Source organism: Hemiscyllium ocellatum (assembly GCF_020745735.1).
Source record: "Hemiscyllium ocellatum isolate sHemOce1 chromosome 15 unlocalized genomic scaffold, sHemOce1.pat.X.cur. SUPER_15_unloc_25, whole genome shotgun sequence".
Classification (NCBI taxonomy): domain Eukaryota; kingdom Metazoa; phylum Chordata; class Chondrichthyes; order Orectolobiformes; family Hemiscylliidae; genus Hemiscyllium; species Hemiscyllium ocellatum.
In genome coordinates, this window is record NW_026867462.1 from 275632 (window position 1) to 291304 (window position 15673).

Consider the following 15673-nt stretch of genomic DNA (forward strand, 5'->3'; position numbering starts at 1 on the left):
GAACATACCGTAAATTAATTAATGATCTCTTGCAACTTCTTGTAGTCCTCAGAATTGGCTACATTTCAACATTCCTTTCCAATTTCATGTCATTGTATTGCTAATTTTTTGTCGTAATTAGATGCAATATTTAATTTGCAGTTTTACTTTATTTTGTTTTGAATTTTTAGAGAGGTGCAGTAATCCACACATTAACTACAACAACTAAATGTAGAATGACAGATAGATAAAAATTATTACAAACACTGGACTAATTAATAGACTCTATTAACTTCATGGTCAAAACAGGGAATTATTTTTTACACGAATGATATGGTGCACTATCTGTAGTACAATAACTTTTTGTCCATTTTTTTGTTGTAGTTTATTTTTCAGGTCTTTCCATACACACCATAAATTGAAAAGGCACCCATCCTCCATTTTAAACTAAATGATAATGAAAAAACAACATTTATATTAAATGCAACATGATTTATGAAGCCAATCCTCTAGGCTTATACATATTCACAGCCAAGTAGAGTTATATAGGGAGAGGCTGAATAGGCTGGGGTTGATTTCTCTGGAGCTTTGGAAGCTGAGGGGTGACTTTATAAAGGCTTATAAAATCATCAGAGGCATGGATACCGTGAATAGGCAAGGTTTTTTCCCTGAGATGGGTGGAGTCTCATCTAAACCTACACTCATGAGTCTAGGTTTAGAGTGAGAGGGGAAAAAGTTGAAAGTACCTAAGGAGTAACTTTTTCATGCAGAGGGTGGTGTGTATGGAATGAACTGCCAAAGGAAGTGGCGGAGGCTGGTGCAATTTCAACATTTAAAAGGCATCTGACTGTGTATAAGAATAGGAAGGGTTTAGAGGGATATGGGCCAAGTACTGGCAAATGGGACTAGATTAGTTTAGGATATCTGGTCAGCATGGGCAAGTGAGACTGAAAGATCTGTTTCCAAGTTGTACATCTCTATGACTCTGTGATCTACCCCTTTGCTCTTAATGTACTAGTCGAATCTCTTTGGATTATCTTGAACATTATCTGCCAAGGCTATCTCATTTTCCTTTCTTGCCCTCCTCATTTCCCTCTTTAGAATGTCCCTGCCCCTCTTTTACTCTTCGAGATTCACTGAATCTTACTTATCTATATCTAATATATGATTCATTCTTAATCTGAACCAGATTAAGAATGAATATCTTTATTCATTCTGAATATCTTTATTCCTCCAGTGTTCCCTCCTCTTACCAGCCTTATCTTCACACTAACAGGAACATCATACCTCCGTACTCTCGTTATCTCACTTCTGAAAGCTTCACTCTTGCCGGCCGTCCCTTGAGCTGCAAACAGTCTACTCCAATCAACTCTTGAAAGTTTTTGTCTCATACTATCAAAATTTGCCCTAGTTCAATTAAGAACTTTAGCTTATATATAATGCCAATCCTTTCCATAGATATTTTAAACTAATCGAAATATGACCCGGGCCCCAAAAAGCTCCCCTACTAACCATTCAGTCACTTGTCCTGCCTTATAGCACAAGAGTAGGTCAGGTTTGCTCTTTCTGTGAGAGTTACATCTGCATATTAATGAAGAAAATTGACTTTAGCACTTACCACATTCCTCACCATCCAAACTCTTAAGATCATGACTGTCCCACTTTATGTTTGGAAGGTTAAAACTTGCGATTATTGCAATCCTATTATTCTTACATATAAATAAGATCTCTCCACATATTCATTACTCAATTTCACTCTGACTACTGGGGGGACTATTACAATTGCATCAAAGTAACCATGCCCTTCTTATTTATGAGTTCCATCCACATAGCTTCAGTGGACCATCCCTCAGAAATACCTTGTGTTAGAACAGCAGTAATGTATCACCACAAGAAAAAATGACTCCAATCTCCTTCTAGCTCTTCCTACTTCTGCCGTATCTTTGATGGTGGGAGGGGCTTTGAACATAAATTATTCAATTTACTGGTGATGGTTAGTAGCAGAAAATAAAGAGACTGTGGGGGACTTGGGTGATGGGAAATAAAAGGTTACATTGTGTGGAAAGAAAATTCTGGATATAAACAAGAATTTTAAAAAACGAACTCCACTCTGTCTGCCCAGCTCTTGCCTTCACCTCTGTACCTCCAGAGTACTTTCCTTTTATTTTGATGAGTTCAAGTTAGTCTCACCCGCTATTTTGTACTTGCCAACCATTTGTTAACGGGTGTTTGCTGTTACAGAATGTAGGCTGCCTTACTGTGTACGTTCTCAGAGTTCAGTGTTTGGAGTCCTTGTTGTTTCAACCTGTGCTTTGGTCCATCATGCAAAATTACAGAAAAATATTAACAGCAATTTAAGGTAAAATGTTAGGATATTGGAAGAACAGCTAAGAGCATCAAGTTTGACAGAGGGGTTGTGGGAAAGGACATGGAAAGCAGCAGGGTTTCCAGAACTTCTGATCTTTGTCTTCTCTGATCGAAATCAACCTGTGATTTATCATTTTTGAGGATTGTTATTCATTAATATCGGTGTGTCAGATAGATCTCCGTCTCAGGGAGGGGTGACGTGCTTCTTTGTTTTGTGATGAACTCAGAGGAACATACAATAGTAAGGGGGTAAACCCAAAGGGGGTGAAGGAGCAGAGGATCCTCCATGTGTATGTGCACAAATCAGGGAATGTACCATGATACGTGGACAGAAGAGCAACTAAACCCTACTTCATCAATAACACCGTAGAGAACAAACACAAAGCAATTATGTTAAACTGAAATCAAACAGTCTCTTGTCTCACCTGGAATGTTGCATCTAGTTTCAGGGGCCACGTTTTTGACAAAAGGCAAAATTATGAGATTGGGTGCGTGACTGATTCACAACACTATTCCCGGGATGATGCACCTCACCAACTCTGAGAAATTGAGAATGTTCCCCTCTGCTGATAGTTTCCAGACTCTGTGAACAGTCGCTATGATTGGTTCCCAACTCTGTCTTGCATCATATAGATCCCAATGGCTGAATATTTCAGGGACTCATGAGCTCTGACTTGCCTGATCAACATCGACCTCTGATTTATTATTTTTGAGGGTTGCTGTTCAGTAATATCCCTGTATCAGATAGATCCCAGTCTCATTCCCTGGGATTTGACAGGTGTGGTGTGTCAAATAGATCCCAGGAATAGTGCTCCATGAGATTTATGTGTGAGGAAAAACTCCAGTTCTGAGAATCCGCCCTTGGATTGTGCACGTGTTGTGTCTGACTACCTGACTGAACGTTGACATTTTTGGCTGATGAATGCTTCGTTGGGCGCTTTAGGTGGCGATTTATGCATTACTAACCCAGGCTGTCCGGACATTGGGAGTACATGTAGTTTAGACGGTGTAGAGTAAACTTTCAAACTCCTTTGCCTGCCTTTTATAGGCTTCTGGTGGAGCAAAGCTCCTCATTTGTATCATTACGTGACCCGAGGCCGTGACCTTTGGTGCATAAGAGGAAATGTTCTCTAATCATTCTGCCTCTGGAGTGTTCCATCAGGCATATCGTGTGAAAGATGCATTTACATTAGTGGGCGGCATGGCAGCGCAACATTAAACTAAATGACTGGATGAAACACAACCAAACAGAACAAGTGAAAGTATTTGGCTGGGAAAGGAGTAGGATGTGGGAAAATGTTTGATTACTGGCTGGCCTTGAAGAAAGAATTAAGCAAACTCAAGGTTAGTGCATATTCAATCGAGATTTATTAACCATTTCAGAAAGCATTTTTATCCAAAAAGTTGATGTAAAAGCTAACAGAAGTGAATATAATGGTTGGGTGCCACATTGAGACGAGAACACATGCGCTGTGAGGTGGGAATTTTCTGTACATCAGTAACAGTCACAAGAAAGGGAATACAAAGGCTCATCAGAAAGGGTAGGCAACCATTCTGAGTAAGGAACAAATAAAAACAAAACAAATGGGCTTCAAACAACAGGGAAGCTACAAATTCTTCCAACCACAACCATTTCAAAGATATCAAAGTAAAAACGAAAATCCATCAATTATTGTCTCAGTTACACACTGATAAACTGAAGTGATCTCACTGTGAGAGTCAGCAACAGGACAGATTGTAGATTGGGAATTCAGAGACCTTGATAAGCAGATCAGGAAAATCAAAGGGGTCCACAACTCATTCACTTAACCTGGAAAAGAGAAATAAAGCAATGACACAGATATTTATGATCAGGGACTTTCAGATTTAATGTTTATTCAATGGCACACTTAGAGATTTTACAAAACATATTGGGCTGTTTGGCATGAGAAAGATGTGATTATTCTCACCTTCACCAGAGTGACGGCAGCGCTGTAGAAAATACTCAGGAAGAACAAGGTGATGAACGTGGAAGCAGTTGTCCAGATGTTGCTGTTATCATCCTCATAGTCTTCAATCCAAGTGCGATCTATTGAATCTATGAATATAAAGCCGAGAGAACGCATTTAGATCGTTTATTGATCCAGATCGATCTATGTGTATCCAAGTCATGTAATTAGAGACCATTACATCTTCATAAAGCAGTCAGGTATTTCTCAAGTGTGACTCTTATCTGTATCCATCAGTGCATTATTGACTCTCAGCAAGAAATTACAAATACTGACTGCACATGTTCTTTCTTCATTGTCCATGTCAGAATGTTTTAAATTAATTTTCTTTTAATCTATTATTTAAAGATATTATTATTTGAGGAATGCTTATTACGAATGATTATTTTAATTATATCATTATATTTTAAATATAGGCTGTGACAGCACTTTAGTTGAAAATTGTGGCCATCACTGAATAAAAGTTCAAATGTGATTCTCACCTTTATGTATTGATGACCAATTGCTTGGCAAATCATGAATATAAGTGACATCACAGTCAGGACATTGCTTCATATTTTTGTTTGTAGGATCTGTATATTTAGGAATAAGTTTTTGTACATGTGTCCCTTAATTTATTTGACCTACTGCTTGGTGTGTTTGGTTTCCCTTTAATGGTTGTGTATGTGGTTGAGTGCCTCTTACTTCACTCTTGCCCATGTTGGAGTCTGTGCATGAATAAACATATTCCTGTTCCTTTACTGCTAGTGTTCTCATGTGTTTGTGCACCGAAATTTTGGTCTTTTCACATTGTGTAAGCATCATTATGCTAATATGCCACTTCATTGTTGCCTATGCTTATCTTGAAATGTCTTTGTGAGTGTTCACTTTTCATTAGTGCTATCTAAAATGTGTGCTTATGTGTCTGTTTCAGGTCCTACCTAAACTAGGTTATTTTCATGTTATGCTTAATAAATGTTAGCATGCAACGTCATGTTTTGATGGATGTTTATATTTATATGATGATGTCTGCTTGTGTGGCAATCTTTCCCAAACCATCTCCTGAGAAGCTTGTTTGTGTTAGTGTTTGTGGATGCTTGCTGATGCTTGTGCTCATTATCCTTATTTAATAAACGCCCCTCTATTTATTGATCTATGCACTTGTGTGTCTGCATGTGAGACTCGGAATTTGTGTGTACGTGTGACATTGTATACATGCTGATCAATGTGGTTTAAAAATAACTAATTAAGCTGCCTCTGTCATCTTATGTTTGTGATTCTGAAAATGGGAAAATAATTATATTAATGTTTATCTCTGTGCACTTACGTGCCTGTATGAGTTGACATGTGGGAGGACATTTTTTGGAATTTGTATCTGTGTGTTCATGCGTGTATGTCTGTACGCATTGTGCTGTATGAATGTATATGTATTCATGCCCATTTGTGTGTTACCGTGTGTCTATATTTCTCATGGTTATGTGTGAGTACCCTGATCATTTGTTCAAATAATTTTCTTTTGGTGTATGTGAGTTTTTGTATGAGCTTAGGTGAGTGTTCAAGTACCACTTGCATGTGTGGCTCTGTGCGAGTATGCATGTGTGACATCTTATCTGTATGCACATTTGAGTGTGCACATAAATATGTGTCTTTAGGTGAGAGTCCATATATGTGTCATTCTGTGTGTATTTGCGATCATCTCTCTGTATCTGTTCTTATACCAGACTGCAATTTTTATTATTCTAATTTATTGTTCTAATTTTAATGGATTGCCTATAATTAGATTTGACCTTGGTGTTGTAGGAAACATTTCCCATCGTCGTGAAGAGATAAGCGTTTTATGAGCAACTCTTCTGTTGCAGTGATAGAATTTCTGTCTCTGAGAGAAATAGCGTGAGTTCAAATCCCCACTGCCCCAGAGATAACATTTCTGAATATGTTTATTAGAAAATGTCTACTTGTGTTCTGTATGTGAAACAAAATGATATCAGGTATTCGAATACCAGAATTGATCCCATGTGCTCCAGAAAACTGAGACAAAACTACAGAATTCAAACCGGGACAATGCAAACACCAGTTTTGGATTAGGGGAATCAATGTTAATCATTTGTTAACAGAGCCCAAGCATGTCCAACATGTTTCAAAGGTATTATTTTGCATGGAAATGTTAAATCTTTGGACAGTAAGCAAGAAGCTGACTGTTCCTGTTAGTAACGGGGTTACATTACAGAGGACATCTACCATGAAAACTCTGCACAGGGAGCAAGAGGACAGACCATTCATCGTTCCCCTTCCCTCTGCTCCACGACAACTTATCTGTCGATTCTCTTTGGTGTGAAAGTGAAGCTACATTCTGTCAACTCATGCACTGGTGCAAGATCCCTGGCAGTTCCCCAGAAACAACGGTTACATTCAAACTGTTCTGCACTCTTTACGATTGGTATGTTCCAATCAAATTTAATTTTAAAGTGTCTTAAATTTACATTTCCAATTGGTGCAATGTGGCAGTTTAAAACTGACATGAATTTTATAAGAATGTCCAATCAGGGGAATCAAGAACACCAAGTTCAAAACTCATGCTCTACCCTGGACATAAAATGGACATTGTCAGATTTTGTCACAGAGGGATTTAGGATGGATAAGGTACTTGGCGGAATCCTGCAATGAGTGAGCTTTACTCTGTCTCTGACCCAGGGTGTATCTGAGCAGAGAACATTAACTGCACAAGACACTTGTCCTAGACCTGTTAATAACCCACTTTAACTACACAGATGGAATGTAAGTCAGAGTGAGAAACAACTCATTCAGTATTTAACTCACAACTGGAGGAAAAAGAAACTTTATTACTTCTGTTGAATTATTAAATGCAACTTTGAGATTTTTATTGACATGAATTAACAGTGTCCATCAGTGCAAGTGAAATGTTTACGAAACTCGGTTTACCGCTGGATTTATCGACTGTTCTGTTGATGATCTTCAATGGAATCGCTTCATGTCCCACCACACAGGAGTAAGAAGCACCGCTGGCCCACTCCTCCGCTGTAATGGATAACAGGCTGTAGATGAAGAAGGAAGTGTTGGCACTCTCTGCCATCACCTCGGTGTTCTTGTAGTTACTGGGATTCACCGGCTTGTCATTGTTTGTCCACTTGACGAAGATCTCTCGGGGGGAGAAACCTCTCACTAAACAGGTGAGGGAGAGAAACCTCTGTGCGGAGATTTCTTCTGTTGGTGGCAGGAGGACTGACACTGATGGCTCCAGCGGATTAATCACTGCAGAATATTTGAGACAAATATAAATCAATCAAAAACATCCTGAACCAATATCACAATTTCACTCAATATTAAAATACGCCATTTTTAATTTGGGATTTATTCACTTTTGTTTTCTAAAAGAGTACACATTCTGTTCAGTAAAAAAAGTAAAGTTTAATGTGAAAGTTGCCTCCATGTTTCCAACCCACAACAAGGGCATTCTGTCCAATTGTCATTGCTGATGGTGACATCACAACCCAGGTTTCTTCCCACCTTATCTGATTTAATCAGAATACAATATCCTTTGGTCCATCTTTTTCTTAATCAGCTACTTAGTTATCCTGCCTTCAGATGCATCATAAATGCTCCCAACGGTGTTTGTTCATTACCAATCAAAGCCTGCCATTGATGTAACTGGATCTGGATTACACATGGGATGCTTTGTGTTTTAATCTCACCGCTCACCTTTCTCCTTGTGGATGGAGTCTCTCAGCGGAGTCGGTAGATTTTGATGGTTCACCACACATTCAAAAGTAACACCACTCAGCCAGGCTTCAGTAGAAATGTCTAATTTGCTGATCACGCTGTCGGGAGTCTGTCCAGGCTGGTCAGCAATCTCTGAGCTCAGAGGCTTCTTATCTTGTTTCCAGGTCACGCTGACTCCAGGAAGAAAATTGGACACAACGCAGGTTAACGTCACCGTCGCTTCCAGTAAGACTTGTTCGATTGGCGGTGGGAGGATTTTAACGGTGTGAGGGTGGCACTCGGTATCTTCTATGAAACAAAAATCAAAGTCAATGAAAAATGCCCCTTTATGATACAAACACCTAATCTTCAGATTACTTCTTCACAGGGTGAAGACACCACCTTCGAAATGGCAACTCCAACCATTGCTGAAACAATGCTTACTCTTGTTGATGTATTTTGATTTGTGAAAGCATTTGTGATTACCTGTGACATACCCTGTGTAATTATTCCAAAAGAACACTGGCTTTGTAACAAGTGAAAGCTGTGAAAAAAGTAAAATCATCGAAGATACCATGATGTAACCCATGGAATTACCTTTCTTTCAGAGTTTGTCTCTCACTTAAGACCATCTATTGATACTTGTGACAAGAGTAATCTGAATATAATGTGTTCATTTCCATGTTCATAACCCTTAGGTGCAAGTGCTGCTGGTCACGCTGACTGCCAAATCACATCCCAAATTTTGGACAAATTATAAGAAATAATAATTATTCTCTTTGCAGAGTTCTAAAGTGCTACAGGAGCAGTGAATATCCATGGAAATTCTGTTCATTATATTTAACGTGATCAAAAATACTTTGCGTTATTGGTGTGATGTCATTCTCTAATTTATGTCATTGTTCCTCGTGGGCTGAGTTTGGAGTAGATCTGAAAACAAGGCACTGAGTACAGCATTGGATATCGAGAAGGACACCCATCTCCTTAAGTCTTTCCCTCCATTCAGTTAGTTCATGACTGGTCTGTACTTTCACTTTATTTACCAAGCTACATTTTTTAATTTCTTCATAGAGCAGGGGAGAAAAAAAAACAAACAAAAGTGTCTTAAATTAATCTACAAACGTGATGGAAATGTACACTAATTTTATAGACATCCACTACCCACTGTGTAAACATCGCCACCCCAAACCAGGCTAAATCAGCTTGTCTCGAGTTCCTCGTTCATTCATCCCTATTGTAGCATTCTTACCAGAATTTATTCTCCTGCCTCATCCACTAATTACAGAGAGCATCTTAAATAGGCTCAGTGAGATCACGTTTATCCCAGTTCATCAAATGTGATACCCACTTGGTCTGTGGTCTGATCCCATAAATGAAGTTAAAGAACTCAGTACCAGATAAAAATCGATGTCGTACAATGTCCAAGGCCAACAGGTCATTCCTGAGCAGGGAGTGAAGCATTGAACGCATTTTGATTTATTTTCAAGTTAGGGTCACTGCATATTTTAACCACGTCATTTTGAGACCACAACATCATAAGATAGAGGATCAGAATAAGGCTGTTCGGCCAATCCAGAGTTTAGATCAGAATGATGCTGGAAAAGCACAGCAGGTCAGGCAGCATCCGACGAGCAGGAAAATCGACATTTGGGCTAAAGCCATTCTATGGTCTTCTCCCCACAATAAACAAGAACCGATCCATCTCTGGCTTGAATATACACAATGGCCTGGTCTCCACAGCCCTCTGCAGCAACAAGTTCCACAGATTCATCACCCTCTGGCTGAAGAAATTCCTCCCCATCTCAGTTCTAAACAGTGCCCCTTTGACCCTGAGACTGTGCCCTTGGATCCTAGTCTCGCCTACCAGTCAAAACATCTATTTACATTCACTCGACCTCAGTCTCTCAGTATTTTCTATGTTTCAATTAGATATCTCTCCAATATCACCCCTCCACCCCCAAACTTATCCTTGAAGCCACTACCAGGCAAGGATTCATCACTCTGAATGCCTCTCCCAGCATGGTCAGGCAACAAACTATTTAACAAACTATTTAACAAAGCTCACTGTCTATATATCTATCTTCAACAGAGAGGAAACATGCTTTTCTGACTTGCCAAAATGTTGAATTATGAGCAATGCTAATGTAACATTCAAACTGAAATGAGATACGTGACATGCTGGGAAATGAGAAGCTGTACCGTGCTGTTTACTACGCCTGATAAATTAGTGTGTTTGATTCACATCAGAGTTCAGAGTGATTTGTAGCTCTCCCAGTATGTGTCTCTTACCCTGGAGTGCGGTGATGTTTTTACTTTGAATGTTCTCTTCGTGAGTGACCTGGCAGGTATAGACTGCGCTGTTGTACCATTCACCATAAGGGACCATCAGCCGACTCGTCACCGAGAAGTTCCCGTTCGCCTCACACACGGGAGACGTGATGAAGCCAGAATCCAAGCGTCGGCCATTTTTCAACCAAGTCACGTTGATTGCCTTCGGATGGAAATCGATGATTGAACAAACGACAGTTGCAAACTTGCTGCTTGCGATTTCTTCACTGGAGCTCACAGTTAGGAGAAGAGTTGGTGGGAGAGGACCTGTACCTTTAGGAAACACATCGCATAAATTATCTGATGAATTTCATAACAAATACAATCAGTTCTCATATATCAAGGTTTCTTGTGATTAATGGATACAAGAATCATAATTGTGCAGAGTGCTGGAGAAGCTGGGATCCACACAGAAAGATCATCAGGACAATGTGAAAGGCTAAAATTATTGGACACAGCAAGGGAGTCAAGGAGGCATAGAAACTATAGGCCGGTAACATCAGAAGGGAGATAGCAACATTGGATGGTATTCGTTTTAATGACAGAGTCTGATGATCAAGGCAGATGAATTACCGGCATAAATGAGGAAATGATGCTGTTGCGATCACGGAGACATATTGAGAGCGGGGCAGGAGTGGCTATTCAATTTTCCAGGATTTAGTGCCTTCAGGCGAGACAGGGAAAGATGGAAAAGGATGGGGGCAGGGGTTTGCGGCACGGAATGTTGCTTCTGTCACAATTCTGACAAGAGTATTTTAGGCTGTAAAGAGAAATGAAATCATAGATACCTCCTCGAACAAAGGCAAATGGACAGTACTTCAAAACCAAAATACAGCAAACATAACTACTGGGAGAGCACGATAGGCCTTACTATAGGTCCAAAAGACCAAGTGCAAATACATGGATAAATTTCAGAGATATGTATACTAAATAGGGGAATGAGAAGAGAGGTTTTTAACTTCCTCAGCATAGGCTTGGATATTCATTTTGTCTAACGTTTAGAGGGAGCACAATTCTGAAAATGCCCCCAGGAGAATATTTAAACAAAGTATGTGTTAATACAGAGAATTTTAATCCAGACCTTGCAAGAGAGGGGTGAACCTGAACTTAACTTTTGGGAATGAAGTCGACCCAGTGGGTAAAACATCAATGGTGGTGCACTTTGCAGACAGCGATCGTAAATCAGTTGGATTTCAGATTGTACTGCAAAGGAATAGAAATTGGCCCAAAGTTCTGAAAAGGGGAAGGACAATTTTAGTAAAATCAGGTAATGACTTTACCAGAGTGGACTGGAAGCTGACACTTATTGGTAAATCTGAGTCAGAGCAGTGTGAAACATTTAAGAAAGAGACAGGAAAATCATAGGGAGGACATTTCTCAGGAAGCCACTGAATGGGACCAAGAATGTAACGTGCTCTGGATACCAAGGGGCATGGAGGGTGAGATAAGGAGAAACAAGGGAGGCTTCCTGTCTATACTGAAATCTCAAAACAATAGAAATTAGTATGGAGTACAGAACGCGCAAGGGGGAGTTTGAAAGAGAAAGGAATTAGAAGAGCAAAAGGGACCATGAGAAAATAATAGGAGTCAAAATAAAGGAAAATATTTTTAAAAGTTACAGGCTCATTCATAATAAAAGAATTATTCGGGAAACAGTAATGCCCATTAAGTGTTATTATTGGAGTGGAGCCGGAGGATTAGGTTGTGGTCAAAACGAATGTGTTGTGTCAGTGTTCACTAGTAAGAGGGACAATGTGGGGACAGAAATCATGGAGGGGTGTTGTGATGTACTTTCAGAAATTAGGGCACATGACGTGATGTTCTGTGTTGTCTTGCTAAATGAAAAGTGGTTATATTTCCAGGGCAGATGAAAAGTATACCAAGCGGTTGAGCGATGCAAGGGATGAAATAGTTGGGTCGCTAACAATAATTTAGAATTACTGTCTGGCCACAGCAGTTGTGCCAAGTGAGTGTAGATCAGCCAACGTTGCACTGTTACGCAGGACAAAGGAAGGGATAAATAATGAAAACACAGATCTGTCAGGCTAGTCTCAGTGGTAGGGAAACTATTGAAAAGTGAAATTAGTCTTCATTTGGAAGATAAATCAACAATTTTCAGCATAGTTTTATTGAGAGAAAGTCATGTGTAACAATTTGATAGTAGTTTTCAGAGAGATAACTCGATGTCCAGATGATAGCAATAATCAGAGCCAATGGGATCCGAGTTAATTTGACAGATTGGATCGAGAACTGGCTGAGTGATGGGAGCAGGGGATAATAGTCATCGGGTGTCTGGGTGACTGGGAATCTATGTCTCCTGGTGTTCTGTAGGGATTGGGGTTGATTTCCACGTTATTTCTCTTACATACCAATGATTGAGACTCAAATTTAGGAGGATTAACCAGTGAATTCACAGATGAAATGAAAACTGTCATGTTGGTAAGTCATGAGCATTATGGCTTTAGATTGTAGGAGGATATAAAAGGGTTGGTTGTATGTGAAGAGAAGTTGCAAATGGAAATTATTCTGGATAAATGTAAGGTAATGTAATTCGGCAGAAGAATCTGTGAGGTATGACATTTTGAATGGTGGAACCCTGGAAAGGCCTGAGGATCTTTGGTGCATGTACCCACCGATCCCCTATAGTACTGTGTCGTCTGGATAAAGAGACTAAGGAGGTGGGAGGATATTTGCTTTTATTAGCCTAGACATTGACAATGAAGAATCGGGAGATGATACTGGAACTTGATAGAACACTGGTTAGGCCATACTGAAGCGTTGTGTGCATGTTATCGAAAGAATGTGATTACACTGAAGGCATTATTGATGAGATTTGCCAGGATCTTGCCTGGGTTGGAGGGTTTTAGTTATGAAACTAGATGAGATAGACAGGGGTTTTCCTTGGAGCAGAGGAGAATTAGGGAGAAGATTATCATGATGTCTAGAATTATTTTAGGCATAGACTGGGTAAACTGGATGAAACCTTTCCCCTTGATGGAGAGATCAATGCCTCAGGGGCACAGGGTGAAGGTAAGGCCAGGAGGTTCCAAGTGGATCTCAGGGGAAAACAAAATCAAACAGAGGGTGGTGTTAGCCTGGAGCTCAGCACCTATAAGTCATGTAGAGACTGAGCCCCTCATAATAAGTATGAAGTATTGAGATGCATCCTTGCAAGGGCAAGTCACACAAGGCAATGGATCATGTGCTGGCACATGAGACTGGAATAGTTAGGTGGCTGTTATTGATAGGCGTAAACTGGATGGATCAAAGGGCCTTTTTCCTGTACTGTATAAGGTGATTCTGTGAAAATGGTTATAAATAATGCCTTATTCATATTAATGCCAGATGCTCTGTTTATCTCAGTTCCCACAATACGTACCACATGGCATTTCTTTGCTCTTGTGAGACCCGCTGTGTTGAACCTCACAGTAGATTTTGCTGGGGCAATCTACCGCTGACCCGGGCAGGGTTAACTGGCTGCTCAGGGTGTAGGTTCCCTTCTTGTTTCTCACTGATGGGTAAGTCTTCAATCCACCATTCGTGATTAGCACCCCACCTTTCTTCCAGGTTACCTTGGTGACGTCTGGGGAATAGTCCATCACCAAACAACCAAAGATTGTCGAACCGGTGCTGTGCTCCTCACAGGAGGAGACCAGGCCATAAAGCGTGGGGGGAGATGGTGTCTCTACAATAGAATGACCAATTGAGCATGTTAGTTTCTGTTAATTTGACCTTATCAGTTACTCAAATGTATCCTCAGCTGTAACCGTTTGCCAGTATGCTCCCGCTGAAGTCTGCAGCATAACTGGAGTTTATTTTTGTTTCCTACCAGTTGCTGATCATGATCATTGGTTCCCTCTTGAGAAACATGCCCTCGACCTTGACCATTGCCATATCATTTAGGAAGAAGAACATCCTGATCCCACCCAGTAACTGTTTGAAGATCTCACCAATTCACACTTTCATTGGATTGCTGTGAAGAGCAGAGAAGTTTCACAAAATACAAACCAAGGAAATGCAGATTCATCGAAATTCTACAGTGTGTGCAATTAGGCCATTTGGCCCAACAAGTCCACACCCACCCTCTGAAAAGAAACGCATCCAGACCCATTCCTCTACCCTATTATGCTACGGTTAACCCTGACTAATGCATCTAACCTCCCAATCACTGAACACAACATTTGCAATTTCCCCAGCTTGTACAGATTTGGACTGTGGGAGGAAATGCACACAGATATGGGGAGGAAGTGCCAACTCCACACAGACAGTCACCCGAGGCTGGAATGGAGCCAGAGTCCCTAGCACTGTGAGGCAGCAGCGCTAACCATGGAACCAGCGTGCCGCCCCACTAGGTACCGTGCTGCTGGAAATACCCAACAGCTGGCAGTACCCCCGGAGAGAAATCAGAGTGAATCATAGAACATAGAACATCACAGTGCAGTGCAGGCCCTTCGGCCCTCGATGTTGCGCTGCCCTGACATACTAATATGAAGCCCATCCCACCTACACTATTCCATGTACATGCATAGGCCTGTCCAATGACAACTTAAATGTACTTAAACTTGGCGAATCTACACCATTGCAGGCAAAGCACTCCATACCCTTACTACTCTCTGAGTAAAGAAACTACCTCTGCTATCTGTCTTATACCTATCTCCCCTCACTTTAAAGTTGTGTCCCCTCGTGTTTGCCATCCCCATACTTGGAAATCAGGTCCAGTGAGCCTTCCTCACTTATCAATGCAAGACAGAATGTTCTCTCTGGGAGGAAGGTCACTGCAGCAGCAGCAGCACAGGCAGGAGCTGTGCACTGGGACGGGGAGGATGGCTGTCACGGCTGAACTCAGGCCAATTGTCTGGAAGTTGAAACATCTAATTACAATGATCTGAATTCTGGAGGCCTCTGAAAAATGGAGGACCATTAAAGTCAGAGACTTTGGAGTGTTACAGCTGAGTATTTATGTAAATATGATTTGAGAAATGAACAAGTAATCTTTAACTTTAATAACTATCAAACTGATACGCAGTTCACCACCAAACTCATCTCTCAGACTAACCACTGCACTTACTCTGCCTAGACCTAAATTTCCACTCACACTGACAAACCCCCACCCTGCTATACACCCATTCATGCCCGGAACACACAACCCCCTATCACACAAAACACATCCAAGGCAATCCATATTGGACAGTGTAGCTGAGCAGAGAGATCTTGGTGCCCATGTACAGATCCCTAAAAGTTGCCAGCCAGTTTGATAGAGTTGTTAAGAAGGCATACTTTGTGTGGCTTTCATCGATAGAGGGACTGAGTTTCAG

The 15673-nt window shown here is 40.6% G+C and overlaps 1 gene segment (V, D, J or C); it reads right to left on the reverse strand.

Moving 5' to 3' along the window:
* Positions 1 to 4002: 4002 nt before the first annotated feature.
* On the reverse strand, positions 4003 to 14205 carry LOC132806774 (Ig heavy chain C region-like). The segment is given in 6 exon segments: positions 4003 to 4156; positions 4296 to 4423; positions 7254 to 7583; positions 8031 to 8339; positions 10320 to 10631; positions 13738 to 14205. Coding segments are annotated over 6 exon segments (1308 nt in total).
* Positions 14206 to 15673: the final 1468 nt, after the last annotated feature.